Source organism: Vigna unguiculata, chromosome 7 (assembly GCF_004118075.2).
Source record: "Vigna unguiculata cultivar IT97K-499-35 chromosome 7, ASM411807v1, whole genome shotgun sequence".
Lineage (NCBI taxonomy): Eukaryota > Viridiplantae > Streptophyta > Magnoliopsida > Fabales > Fabaceae > Vigna > Vigna unguiculata.
This window is the reverse complement of record NC_040285.1, coordinates 6,846,717-6,862,094: the sequence shown is the minus strand read 5'-3', so window position 1 is coordinate 6,862,094 and position 15,378 is coordinate 6,846,717. Positions and strand designations below refer to the sequence as shown.

At 28.4% G+C, this 15,378-nt stretch overlaps 2 protein-coding genes across 3 annotated transcripts; one reads left to right on the top strand and one right to left on the bottom strand.

Annotated features, from left to right (window-relative positions):
- Positions 1–2,713: 2,713 nt before the first annotated feature.
- On the bottom strand, positions 2,714–3,127 carry LOC114190366. The gene has a single exon (XM_028079216.1). The coding sequence runs from the start codon at positions 3,125–3,127 to the stop codon at positions 2,714–2,716; it is 414 nt and encodes a 137-aa protein (XP_027935017.1).
- Positions 3,128–6,216: 3,089 nt separating this feature from the next.
- On the top strand, positions 6,217–11,115 carry LOC114190554 (glycinol 4-dimethylallyltransferase-like). Of its 2 annotated transcripts, none has more exons than XR_003605827.1 (13): positions 6,217–6,330; positions 6,428–6,478; positions 7,442–7,728; positions 7,856–7,939; positions 8,040–8,114; positions 8,705–8,788; positions 8,882–8,971; positions 9,063–9,164; positions 9,331–9,426; positions 9,518–9,589; positions 9,679–9,777; positions 10,203–10,281; positions 10,526–10,618. XR_003605827.1 is itself a non-coding variant. In XM_028079491.1 (13 exons), exons 1-13 carry the CDS (start codon positions 6,279–6,281, stop codon positions 10,780–10,782), a joined length of 1,239 nt encoding a protein of 412 aa, XP_027935292.1. In that variant the 5' UTR covers positions 6,218–6,278; the 3' UTR covers positions 10,783–11,115. The 2 variants fall into 2 exon arrangements, 1 of the variants encoding a protein (XP_027935292.1); XM_028079491.1 differs by lacking the exon at positions 10,203–10,281 and adding an exon at positions 10,741–11,115 and having other exon boundaries at positions 6,218–6,330; positions 10,526–10,630.
- The last annotated feature ends 4,263 nt before the right edge of the window (positions 11,116–15,378 follow it).

Below are 15,378 nucleotides of genomic sequence, written 5' to 3'. Positions count from 1 at the left end.
ATTCTGAGATCAATGGATCCTTTTTCTAATGGCTAACATATGTGAATAGTAAAAGCTACATGTCAACTCCTAATATTTGTTTTAATTTAAAAAAGTGTTCACGTATCAAATCATGATCCTGTCATGTTTTAATGTTAATCTCATGTGTTAATTCTTAATTTTGTTATTTCATTTTGTTTAATCGAGTTCTATATCCGTTATTTTATTATCAATTCAGATTTCTATTGAAATGAAATAATTTTGTTTTTTTATAAATTTAGATTTAATTCTGACTTAAATATTATATTAATATGTTATTAAAATTAACATTTTCATTAATTATTTTTAAAATTTAATTATAAATTATTAAATTTAAAATAATTCTTATATTCTATTATTAAATAGAATATAATTATTAGAACAATATAAATTTAATATTTCTAAAATATTTCTAATATTTATAAAGGTAAAGTAAAACATAAATTTAATATTTTTAGATCTCAAGTAAAATATAAATTTAATATTTTTAAAGTATTGATAATATTTTTAAAGACAATTTTACAAATATTAGTATATTTAAAATATAATTATTAGAATAAAATATTTAATAATAATATTCTAATAATTATAATCTATTTAATAATTGAATCTAAAAATTATATTTTATTTATAATTAAACCTAATAATTTATAATGAAATTTCCAAAATAATTAATAAAAAATTCAAATTTAGTAAAAATTAGTATACCATTTATATCAAAATTAAAATTGATCTTAATTTGGGAGAGACAGAATTACTCTATTCTAATAAAAGTTATGACTAAATTGAACAAAAATAATGAATGCATGACGATTGGATTGAATAAAAGACAATGACATACTCATAAACTTATACGTGACACTGACATTGACATGTGATACAATGCTAACTTGACACTTAAATATTTTTTAAATTATTAAAAAGTCAAAAATATTATGAACTGACACATAACATGTTCTATTCATAGACATTATAGTTATCAAAAAAGATAAAATTGACCACAAATTAACAAAAATTAAGACATGAATCAAAATAAGAACCAAAATAAAATCATAAAAAAAATAATAACCAAAAATATATTTAAGCCACGTCGATACGTGTGAAAGCTACCATCAATAAATTATTAACTGGTTGAAAAAACTGTTTCAATTTTCTTTTGTTTTTTTTATTCTTTTGTCCAACCTTATAATATATCTATCATTAATGGGGTTTTTGTAGTTTTAAATATAGAAAAATGATGTTTTAACTATTAGATTTTAATAATTTTTTCTTTTTAGGTGTCAATTTTTAAGTGATTTTCTATTTTTTCATTTTCTCATTCTCAATATTCTAAAATCACTTAAAAAATATCACTTCATATTATAAGATAAAACTATCAAAAATTTAATAGTCAAAATATCATTATTCTTGAGTATACATTACAATTACACATACTGATGTAATTCACAAAGTCTTTCCGAATCTTTACCTTTTCTAACTTTATTAAAATCTAAACTACTAAATCCTGATATAAAAGTGTTTTAAATATTTGTTATGGATGACCGTTGTGTTCGACCGTCGTTTTCAATTTCTATGAACCAATCAAATTTTATGTCTCCCAAAGAAAAATCAAACTTAAAAGAGTCCTTTTGCCTGTAAAATATCCCATTCTATCAGAATCAGAACCTGGTAATCTTCGAAGTGCAGAAGAGAAAACGTGTATTAATGAATATCTTCGAAGAAGAAAGTAAAGGCTGTACAGTACATAAAAAAACCTAAAGCACCGCTAATATATAAAAATAAAAACTAAAAACAAAGAAAATAAAACATTCTAAGTTTGGAACAAATATTATTGAACACAATTGGAGATAAAGGTTTTGTATGAGTATCCGAAAGTTGTAAGGAAAGCAACATGAAAAAGTTTTAGAAGCCCAACACTAATAATCTTTTCTCTAATTAATGGGAAGTCGATTTTAATGTTTGGTCCTTTTACGCATAACTTGGTTGGATGCTATCAGGAATGCAGATTGATTATCCCAATATAGTAGAGCATGTCTTTTGTAGATGACTTTCAAATCATCTAGCAGAAAGGTTAACCATTGTATTTCATAGGTAGTAGTTGTTAATGTTATATACTCAGTTTTGGAGGAACTTTTTGAAACAGTCGATTGCTTCTTAGAACACAAAAAAATAAGAGTTTCCAAGGTATGTGATGTATCCTACGACAAACTTTTTATAGTGTTGGTAGATCTTACCCAATCAGAATCACTATACCCTTTAAGTTGGATTTCACTATTGGCAGCAAGAAATATTCTTTTTTCTGGAGTTTGCTTTAGGTAACGTAAAATTCTCATAGTAGCTTGATGATGTAAGGTGGTTGGAGTAGAAACAAGTCTCTCCATTGGTAAACATATTTTCATACACCACTCCAGCGTAGGACTATAATCCATCACAAATCATGTTCTTTAATTTACCGTCCATTACCAATCAACATATTAATGTGTTTCAGATATACTTGGAATGTCCAACAATTCACCATGCCATATCATGTATAATTCTTTAGAAATCCATTGCACAAAAGATGTTCTCTAATTTTGAGAACATCCGATCTTCTCTCATTCAAATAATTCACACAAGGACACTTCATTTTTACTTGATTTTCTACACACTAACATTACTTGATTTTCTATTCATACAAGGACATCTATTATTTTTTCTAAAATAATAGATAAGATGAGATGTTGGACTCCTTGAAATCAACCTCGGCTTCGAGCCTCTTGATGGTGATTTTGTAGGTTTTCATCAGGCTTTGTTGTTCCTGAATCTCCGCGAGCATAATGGTGACTTGGGGTGCAAGATCGACCTCTTTTTTCAAGAATCTCCGATTCAACTCTGATATGGCTTTGAGTTCATCCACCACGGTTTGATCCGCGACTTGAATGGACTCATTGTTGTACGGGTGTTGCGCCATTTGGAGTTCTGCATATGCTGCTTTGATGGTGATGACCCCAGCGAAGAGTCTTGCAATGAGACCCTCCATAACGGCTCTATTTCTACCATTCCCTTGGTGGGTTTTGCTCTGATGATCGAAGAAGAGATCCTCCTTGACTTTGAGGTGGGAGTTTAGCATGCATATTGTTAAGATACCTTGAATGTTACATTGTCCTTTTATCTCCCTTACTTCATATATTTATAATATAGTTATAAGTTGTAATGAGGTTTAAAGGGGCTGTTATTTTTTATCCTTTTATAAGGCTAAAAAGCATCTGTATCATATATCTCTCTATTATTATTCAGAAATAAGAAACTCTTGAACTGTCCTGTGGACATAGGTCACATTGACTGAACCACGTAAATTTGTGTCTTTTTTTCTCTTAATCTGTTTCTTTTTCATCTTGTCATAACAAGTGGTATCAAGAGCTCTAGGTTACGCTAGGGACCTAATCTAGGAAACGCAATGTCTTTGTACAAATTCGATATTGATAAATTCAATGGATCGAATGATTTCACTTTGTGGAAATTGAAGATGAAGGCAGTTCTGGTGCATCAGGGGTGCGCTGCAGCACTAGAGGGTGCAGATCAATTACCTGCGACTATGACTGATGATGCGAAGAACTTGATGTTGGAAAAAGCACACAATTTGATTCTCGAGTTTGACTGATGAAGTTTTGAGAGAGGTGGATGAAGAGACAACAGTTGCAGGGATGTGGACAATGTTGGAAGATAAATTCCAGAAAAAATCTCTAACCAATCTGTTGTATCAAAAACAACATCTTTATACATTGCAGATGTCTGAGAATATATCTGTGAGAGATCATCTTGATAACTTTAATCGAGTTATCTTGGATCTACATAGTATTGGAGTTAAAATTGATGATAAGGATCAAGCTATTATTTTGTTATGTTCTCTGCGAAAATCATATCAATATTTTATTGATACTATGTTGTATGGCAGGGATAGTATTACTAACAACGTGAAAGACAGTTTGCAATCTAAAGAACTGAAGATAAGAGTCTCTAGTTCCAATGGGGATGATGCAGGCTTGATAGTTAGCAGAGGCAGAAGCATGGAAAGAGGAAATAGTAGCAAGGGTCATACGCACAGTAATTCACTTTCAAAGTCAAAGAAAGTGAGATGTTGCATGTGCAAAGAGGTGGGGCACATAAGGAAGAATTGTCCACAACTGAAGAAAGAAATAAATAATAATGTCAAAGCAATTGTTGCTCGTTCTAGTGCAGTTGTCTCAGGTGAGAGCTCAGATGAAGGAGATGGCGGAGATGTTTTGACGGTCAATACTATTGGTTCTGCTGATACATGGGTCATGGATACCAATGCTTCTTATCACATGACTCTTAACAAGGAGTTGTTCAGTTCATTTAAAGAATGGCAATGTAAAGTTGGGTGATGATGAGGAGCTTGGTGTGAAAGGAAGTGGCGATGTGCAGATAAAAATGTATGATGGCATTGTTAGAACCTTTGATGCTTGGTATGTTCCTGGCTTGCGAAAGAACCTGTATTGCTTATTGCTTCACGTGTTTGTGCTTATTTATGTTAATGGATTGAATCAATTGTTTGACTTTGAAATAGATATATGAAACTTTCAAACTTCTTTTCATAATTGAGGTTTACTGACGTACTCCTCCTTTTTCTTATTTTAAACTACAACATTCAAAATTTGACCAAAAACCTAACTATTTTTCTTATTTTAAATCTATTTTATATATTACCGAATTAATCAAAATATATAATTGAGAATATAGTTGGATGTTTGGAACAGTTTATTAATGTACTTGAACCTTGACAATGGTAAGAATACTTCATAAATCCCTTTATGGTTTCCTGTAAAAAAATAATCCCTTTATAATTTTAAATCTGAACTATTATATTCTTTTTATAGGATGGTGAAAGCATCTAACTTATTGAAGTTTACAAATCTTTTGGATGTTTCATAGAAGTAATCTATGTTAGATGTTTAAATTATTGCATATAAACAAACCATAACTTCCATTGCCTGCTGGGAAAATATCCTTCAGAAATTGTGCCTTTATTGTTGCCTTATCCCCAATTTTGGTCATATAGATCCATCACTTTCTAGAATAAAATATTTTAAGATGAGCTTTATAGAAAATTTTTGATCGATAGATAATACTTCCTGAATAATTGATTATCGTAAAATTTAAAAATAAAAAAAATTATAAAAATTTTATGAAAGATACACTACAACAAAAATCACTTTAGACAACGGTATAAAATTGTGATCTAAATTATAAAAACCACGGTCTAAAGATTATACCACAGTTTTTTAGGTATAGTATAGGTAAGTATAGTTATAGGTAATAGATAACGGTTTTTAGTATGACAATACTCTTAGAACCGTTGCTTAAAATTCTCACAATAGACAACAGTTTTTCAGGCTGATTTTAGACGTCACAAACATTTTTAGACCACATTTTTACTAATTTTGTCCACATAGTTTAAAGCAATAGTTAAATATTCATGGACTTTCATGATATTTATACAACATTTATAAAAATGTTGTTTTTATCATATGTTTAAGCGATAATTATTTAGTCGTTGTCTAATTTAGTATAGTCTAAACTACAAAATTTTGTAGTAATATTCGCAACAATTTTTTCTACAAGAAATTCAATTTATAAAACAACTTATTTTTTCCTGCAAATTTAAATTTTGCAAGTGATTTTCTTGTATATATTTTAAACTTGCAAATATTTTCTTATAAAAAAATCACAAGTAATCTTTCTTGTGAAAATAAATTTGTACATATATTTTTTCTATTAATAATTTTGCAAGAAATTTCACTAAACGTCTTTTACGATAATTTTTTCAAAATATATAATTACTATTTCAGATCTAGCTATTTTGGTCTTTATATATTTTTTAAATATAACTTTATTCAATTTAAAATTTTAAATACGTTGACATTTTTACATTTTAATTAAATAAATTTTTTTAGTACTAAAAAGTTGAATTCAACTCTAATGAAAAATAAATAAAATATACGAAGAAAAAAAATGTTGTTCAACAATTCACATGACCATAACATTTTTTTAATATACACCGTATAGACGGAAATTAAGGGAATAGTTGAAGTGTTCACAAACATCTTGAACGTTATTTCTCCTTAAGAATAAAATATACAAAGAAAAAAAAAACATTTCATTGACCCTTTTTGCCTATAAAATTTCTCATTCCTCTCTTGTCTTCTGGTATCTCTTATCTGTTCTACAGAATTTAGTGTTACTCTGTGTGATCGGTTTCCATGGCTAGGGCACATCTTATATCTTCTCCTAACGTCTCTTCACTCACAACTGGTACTTATATATATACTCACCGTCTTCTAATTTGCTTCATTTTTCTCTGCAAACTTATTTTCTGAGTAATATGTGGAAGCATGCATCGTAATTGTAGGTTCAAATCTTTGGGGCAGGAAACTCTCCTTCAACACTATTTACTTTCAAAGTATGCCTCATCACTTATACCTTATTCCTTCAACTAATTACCTTTATCATGGTTAATTATTTAATTAACTTTCTGATGAGTATCTCACTCTTTCACATCTTTTTGGTGATCTATATTAATTGAAATTGTTATAAAATTAAAAAGTGCACATGTTGATTTAAACTTTACAATAGTCTTCAATAACTGGATGTAATAGGGGACTTATTATTTGGTTAGCTATCTGAGTATCTCTCTAATAATATCTTGTACCTCTATTAGTGGGTTAATTAGAGGAAAGAATCACCTTTAATTATCATCTTTTACTATACATAACATAATTCTTTTTAAGAAGTTTTCAAACAGTAAATATTTGTGTGAGACAGCTGACACTTACGTTAAACACTTTTTTGTAGTATATGTATTTGTGTCAGACGGTCTTCAAAAGCTGACACTTACGTTAAATACTTTTTTGTAGATATATGTTGTGTAAAGTGAAACTTGACTTTTATAATAGTCATCAGAAAATAATAAAAGCCAATTTCTCATGTTATTCTTACTTATTATATATTTTACAAACCATTTCTATTCAACAAGTTACTTGATGCTGTTCTATTTCATTTATAAAAATATTAATAACAAATAAATCAATAGTAATATATTTAAATAAAAAGTTAAGTATACTAATAAATTCTTATGAATATATAAGTTTACATTTAATTTATTTATTTACTAAAATATACTTCATAAAGTAAGAAGAACAATAATAATTGGTTATATATATAAGTTATTGCTGATAAAAAAATAATAATAATAGGATTTTTCTTTTTTTACACAAACAAACCTACAGTGTTTTTTAGCACGATTTTTCTAATTTCAATTTTGAAATTTACTATTTTCTCTATTCATCATCTTGACATGGTTTAGTTTCAATAGTTTTAAACTAATATACCTTTTCGTTGTGCACGCTACAACTTTGAACACTAGGTACATTAGGTTCTGATGGATCAAAAGCTTCTAAGCACAGTATAAAAGCTGAAATACAGTATAATCCTTTGAGGTTTCAACAATCACCTTTTAATCATAACTACAAAAGCATTGATAGAGGAGCAACATGTGAAGTAACCAATAAAAATTATGTTGTGAAAGCCGACTCTGTTCCATCTTCTGAGTCAGAATCTGAATCTTCCAACTCCAAAAATATTGTGAACTCTGTCAAAACTTTTATGGCCGTTTTGTACGAATTTATTTACCCTTACGCATTATTTGCTCAGGTAAGTACAAACTTTTCTATGATTCTCAATCTTCAAAATTATTGTCAATTTGTTCTTTTGTATTAAATACCTATTTGTATGACTAATACCGTTGCTATTTTAAATTAACTTAATCTGTATTTTACAGACATCAGCTTCAATTTCTGCGTCTCTGCTTGCAGTAGAAAAACTATCAGATATATCTCCATTGTTTTTTATTGGTTTGTTGCAGGTGACACTCCAAATATATTGTTTTTTTGAAACACAGTTTAAAATTACCCGTTAAATTCAATAAAAGTCATTCTTTTGAGTTGTTTTTTCGAATGTTGCAGGCTGTGTTACCCCACTCTTTTATGCTTCTTTACGTCAATGGAGTTAATCAATTGTTTGACTTTGAAATAGACAAGGTATGCTATGAATAAAATACTATGGATCATTGATAAATTATTTCTTCATTTGTTTATTGTATAAGATTCATCTAGAGTTAAATATTCAGAAACATGTATAGAGACTAAGTTTACGCGAGAACGTCACATGCACAGTAATTTGAATAATTTATATAATTTGTATTTTCAAACTCCTTTTCCATAATTGAGGTTTACTGCCGTACTCCTACCTTTTTATTAATGGGAGCACCCAAAATTTGACCAAAAACCTAACTATTGTTCTTATTTTAATTAATTCAGTTTATGGACATATTATAGTAATTTTACATATATTTTATATATTACCGAATTAATTAAAATAATTGAAAATATATTGGATTGTTGGAACAGTTTATTAATGTACTTTAACCTTGTAAATGGTGAGAATAATAGTTAACAGGTCACTTTATAATTTCTTATAAAAAAAAAAAATCCCTTTATAATTTTGATTCGGAAGTCTTCCTATAATTACCATATCCTTTGATAGGATGGTGAAAGGATGTAACTTCTTATAGTTTACAAATCTTTTGGATGTTTCTTAGAAGTAATCTATGTTACATGTTTTATTGCAGATAAACAAACCATATCTTCCATTGGCTTCTGGCAAAATATCCTTCAGAAGTTGCGCCATTATTGTTGCCTTATCTGCAATTTTGGTGCCATATAGATCCATCACTTTTTATAATAAAAGATTTTAAGACGAGCTTCATATAGAAAAATAAGAGTTACTGGTTTATTCTGTTTTACAGGGTTTAGGGATTAACTTGATGATAGGTTCTCCTGCATTGATTTGGAACTTTGTGTTGAGCGTTACATTATGGACTTGCTATTCTGTCAATGTAAGTTCTTTTCAATTTCATTTAAAGTGTTTATTATGTTTTAAGGTATAAGTAATGGTGCATTGATTATTCTTATATATATATTCTGCAGTTGCCTTTCTTACGATGGAAGAAAAATCCGGTGCAGACATCACTACTCATGTTTTTTTGTTGGACACTTTTAATTCCAATTACATACTTCCTTCATATGCAGGTTTTGCCCTATCACTAATCTTTGGCTCTTATAGATGTTAGTTTTGAATAAGCATGTTTTAACTTAATTATTATGACTTTCAAAGAATAATAACAAATCAACCATTTGAATACACCAATCAGAAATGGATTTATTAAATTACTAATTGTTTGTAACAAATGTTCAGACGTTTGTGTTGAAGAGGCCACTTGTGTTTACAAGATCTTTGATTGTTTCTCTGCTGTTCATGAGTTTCTACTCTATTGGTTTAGCATTATCCAAGGTAAGTGTCTTTATTTTCTCAGACATGTATTAATTTTCCAACATCAAGCTTTTGGTCAAATAATGTAAAAGCTTGTATTGGATTTTTGTAGGATATACCTGACGTAGAAGGAGATATAAAACATGGCGTTGATTCTTTCGCCGCACGTTTGGGCCAGAAAAAAGTATATATATGTTTCTTAAATTCAATGTTTTCTTCTTTTGTTATGCCCTCTTTGTATAACATTTGACTGATTCTAAAAATCTTTGATAGGTATTTTGGATTTCTGTCTTCCTTTTTGAAATGGCATTTGGAGTTGCCTTTCTGGCAGCAGCATCATCTTCATCTCCCTTTTGGATTAAATTTGTCACGGTAACATACTTTTATTATACGTATATATATAGGTTGGAATTGTTTAGGTATGCAGACTTTCTTTGTTTCTTTTTCCTCAACATGGAGGTTGATTTTTATGAACAAAGTCTTATAAAAATACGCTGTTTTGGCTGAGTATATTCTTTTAATGTTGATGTTTTCTTTCTAATACACTAAGCATATTTTTTTCTTGTTTTGTATATTTGTCTAATATGTTTTGTATATTCAAAGAGATGCTTTGAATCTCTTTTCTTCTAATATAGTGTCTCTGTCTTTTCTCGCTATTCTTTTCTTGTTCATCATGTCAGCCTAAAAAATTTCTTCTTCCTCAATAGCCCCCTCACACCTCAAACCTTCACTCTATCTCATTAAAACTTTCTGATGAAAATTATCTCACTTTGAAATAAGTGTTAGCTACTCTACAGGGATTCAAGCTTTGAACCTCTCCATTCATACAAAGTTTCTTGGAGTTCAACAAACATCCCTAATGTTTAACATTTCTTGGTAATGATATGCCATATATCTTTATTTAGATAAACAAAAGATTTCTCTAGAAAAGTGTTTTTGTCTTTATGGTGCAGATTATTCCAACTTTTTAATCTCGACGTGAAGGGTACAACTGATCTTTAAAATAAGCAATATTTTAGTACAAACATAGGTTTATTGTTTTTTACATATCATTATAAATGAACATGAAGTTATTTAAACTTATGAAGAAAATTTAAACATAATATGTGCTATGTTTTAGAGTCTGGGAAATGTTGCTCTTGGTTCAATTCTGTGGTACCAAACCAAATACGTAGATGTGACAAATCCAGCTTCTGGTAGATCCTTCTATTCATTTATGTGGAAGGTAATTATTCTCTTAAAAATTGTTTCCATTTGATTAGTTTAATATCCAGATTATAATTTAAAGGAAAGAGTTATCTAATAAAGTAAGTACTTATGTGTTTGTTTTTGCAGTTGTTGATGGGCTCATATGTTCTCCTGCCTTTAATTAGATAAGGTGTCACTCAAGATTAAACCAAGTTTTCAACACATGCAACAGAAATACACCCTTCGCATCTAAATTTATTGAAGCAATAAACATTACACATATATGTGTTCCTCTAGATATGATGAGTTTTGTATCACTGAGGGGTTTTTTTTTTCTTTTTTCTTAATTGTGTGATGATTTTCATTAAAGGAATAAGAAAATAGAAACAACTTGTTATGATAAGATTAACCAAAAGTATACGAGTGGTAGTAAATGAGCTTTTTTCTGCTGCAAGTGTTATTTTATAAATACTCAATAAAAAATCATCACCCTATATGTGTCACAGAAGCATAAGTCTTTCATTGTATACGTTTGTATATGTGAGGTTCACAATCAAACTTACACATCAAGTAGAATTTGTTGTAAAAACTATGCTTCTTGCAATAAATATTTGAAACACTGGAATATAAAGGAAGACGTTTTTTAGGACAACGTGAACAAATCACCGAAAACTTCAGACAAAAAAAAAAGTTAGATCATACTAAAGACAAATATAAAGACAAATAGAGTCAATGAACAATATTATATATGAAACATTATACATTCTTTATAAATCAACATCATTCGTGGATAAAATATGAATACAAACACAAAAGCGAATTAGCAACGAAATAATTATGAAATTAGTAATAGAAACAACAAATAACAGCAAAAGTACAAATTAAACTAAAAATACATGCAGTAGCGATGGATTACTTATAAAAATATTAGAGATTAGAATGCAATTAGCAATGGATTCCAAAATAAATTACTAATCGAGGTTGTCATACAAAATTAACCCATCTCTTACATTTAATGGATTAATCTTGCGTTGATGATGAGCTTAACTTCAATTAGTTTATATAGAGATTATGAAATTTGAATTGTTTTATCTTTTCATGATTTACAATATAAAAACATGAATATCTAGTATCCAATCATTAAACACGAATTTAATCCATAAGGTGTGTAAGTCTCTATCTAAGATTAGAATTAGGGTTGTCAAAGTGAGATCTAACTCACACAAGTTGGTTCACCACGAATTAAGCTTAAAAAGAGTCAGTTCAATCCGACTCACTTTTAGTAAGTCAAAAATTTTACAACCTGATCCAACCTACCATGGGTTGGTAGGTTAGTGGGTTGACTCACTTACGAATTTTTTTTTTTTTTTGAACAAGAGTTTTATAAATTTATTGCATTACAATGACAGTGAACTGACTTAATTCATTTTTAATAATATTGGAATCAAAGTGTTCACCTAATTCTTGATATATTATTTTATAGATAATAGTTAAAGATTAAAGTATCTATGTATATATAACTTGACAAACAAATTAATTAAACATTCAAACTATTCAAATAATATTGAACAAATTCTAACATTTAAAAATATGAAATTGCAAACTTATATAGTTAGAAGTAGTAAATAATTATAACAAAAAAAATTAAAAGAAAGTGTAAAATAATGTGTATGGGTTAAGTGAGTCAACCCATATTTAACCTGGGTTCGAACCCGTTTAACACGTGGGTTAAGTAAGTCGGGTTCAGTTCAACTCACTTTTAAAAAATCTAAATTTTTATCAACCTAATTCAGCTCGTACCCATGACCTTTAGCTCACGGATTAAAATTCATTTTGGCATTTCAACTCAAATTTGCAAAGCTAATGGAGGAAAAAAATAAATTTCAAAATTCAAATATTAAAGGGCATCTTCATTGATTGGGCCAAGATGTTTTGCATTTTTTTTTTTTACTTTCATTCAAATTTTTCTTAATTTTACCTTTCTTGTTTTTACTTTTACATTCAGCCAAGATGAATGTGGGTTTTCTGATACTTAAATCATTTCAATTTGCTCATTTATCCTTAACCCTCCAACGTTCACACCCCTTGGCCTATTGGGCTTAACAAACTCAAGTATACGATTACTATTTTAACACTGTCTTTTAAACCTAAGAGGCTTTTTTGTATTTTGGGGTCAATTGGAAGTCAAATTTGTATAAATGAATTCTTTTTTCTTTTTGCGAAAATGGGTCAAGTCGTCAGGGTGGAGGATGACATTGGAGGTGAAGTCGTCCTTTCCCGACCGGTTTCTTTATTTTTATTTTTAAAGGTAATGTCGTCCTGTTAGATGACGTTTTTTCTATTTGAAAAAAGTGAAGTCGTCCTCATATATGACGACTTTCCTTTTTCAATTTTCTTTTTTGTTTTTTGTTTTTTTCTTTTAAAAAGTTGATGACTGAAAAAATTTTAAAAAATAAGGAAAAATAATGAAACTGAAAAATTAAAAAAAATAATAATCAAAACTTAAAAATTAACAAAAAAAGAAAAATTTGAAAAATAGGAAAAATAATGAAAAAAAAACTGTTAAATCTGAAAAAAAAAGGAAAAATAAAAAAAATCTGAGATATTTAAAAAAAATAATGAAAAATGAAAATTTTGAAATGAAAAATTAAAAATAATTAAAACTGAAAAATTTGAAAAAAAAAAGTTAAAAGTGAAGTCGTCATGTTAGAGGACGACTTCACTTCTCAATTCAAACAAAGTCATCCTCTCCAACGACGACACTTACTTTAAAAAAAACGGCAGGGTGGAAGACGATTTCATCCTGAATGTCGTCCTACCTCATAACGATTTGACACAATTTAAAAAAAAAAAGTCAACCGAATTTATTTTACAATTATGTGGTCAAATGGACCCTGAAATACAAAAAAGCCAACTTAAGAACATAAAATACATTTCAAAAGAATCTTTTATCTCGTCATGTAACTTGTTTAGTTCCCCACAATTGAAAGATGAATGGTGTGGGTTTCATTTATTCGTAAACGATCCTCTTAAATCCTTGTAATAAGCTTCTGCATAATGTATATTTTCAATTCTCATATATTATCGCTCCAAAAAAATGCTTCATTAACAACACATTTCAAAAATAAAAAATTATAATTGGTTCCTAAATTGGTCACTAATTAATTAGAGACTAATTTAGAAACCAATTTCTTTGATAGCAAAAATCTTGGTAACTAATGTCTAGTGATTAATCTCTTTTTGTAGCTAAAACCTTGATAGCTAAATTTTATAAACTAACTTAAAGACCAATTATCATTTTTTATTCATAATAGTGATTATTTTAGTAACCAATAAATTTTTATTTTCTAAACTGGTCACTATAGTGACTAATAATTTGACCACTAAAATTGATTGTTAATGAGATGTTTTCTTATAGTGTAATTCTTCTTTATCCCTTTTCCTAAGACATATAAAGAAGACTAAGAATACCATGATCGATAGATTGAAAACAACTATAAGATTTCCTTAGGTGGATAAGTTGCCTAAGTTCAAACTACGAGATTACTTAATGGAAGTTATACATGTGAGGGGTTGAGACACCAAACTGAGTAAGACAAATTAATCTTTTTGTTCTTATGGGTCAATCAAATCCATGTATTTTAGCTATGAAATTTTGAAAATTTCCTCTACATCTATCATGCCCGCTCCGAATATAATCTTATTCTTATGATTTCATATACTCTGGATAATAACAACCCACATGCATCTCCAAGACATATTATTCTTCTTAAATAAATTTTTATTTTTAAATTTTACGATCAAAATGAAATGTATTCTTGTAATTTTTTATTTATTAACATCTAATCTTATAAATACAGGTAGTTTTTTTTATCAGCAAATTATAAATATATATATATATATATATATATATATATATATATATATATGTGTGTGTGTGTGTGTGAGAGAGAACTTGGGGTGTTTCAATCCATATACAAAATTATGTAAAATATTTTTCAAATAGATTGTCCCCATGATATAGGATAATATCTTACATTTGCAATCCAAAAACTCCTTTCCTATATATTTCAATCCTAATAATGATATTCATAATTCTTCATATTAGATTAATTACACAAGTTATATTCGTATATAATGTGCTTACTTCATTGTCCATTGTCTTGTGCCATGTCCATATGGAGTACTTATGTCCGATAAGGTTTCATCAATACCATGTAACCAAACATGGCCTTAAAAATATGAATTTCTCTCACAAAATTTTTTCACTTTAAACCTCTTTCCTGTGATGTTCTGCTCAATCACTATGTATTTGATTGGTTTTAGTTCTCAAAGGTTTTGACCAGATTTTCTTCCTGGTAAGTCTTTATTCTCTATTCATTTTTCTCCATATACGTCGGGTATCCGTTATGCGGGTACCTGTGTAATTTTTTAATATCCTGGGTACCATGGGTATTTACAAAAAAATAAAAATAAATATTTAATAACATATTTTAATTGTAAATTCAAATAAAATACAATTCATAACATTCATAAATTTCAAACAAAATCCAAATAACCCATTTAAATAATGTTGAATGACAATTTACAAAAAAAGAAATGCAATTTTTTTTAAACTAATTGATAAAGAAATAACTCATTCAAAATCAATGTATTAATATATTAATCATGTTTTTTTTATTTTTTTAATTTAAATTAGAGTATAGCGGATACGAGTATCCACGGGTATGAATACTATGATACCTGTACTCGTCCTATTAACATGCGGGCATTAAAAATACATGT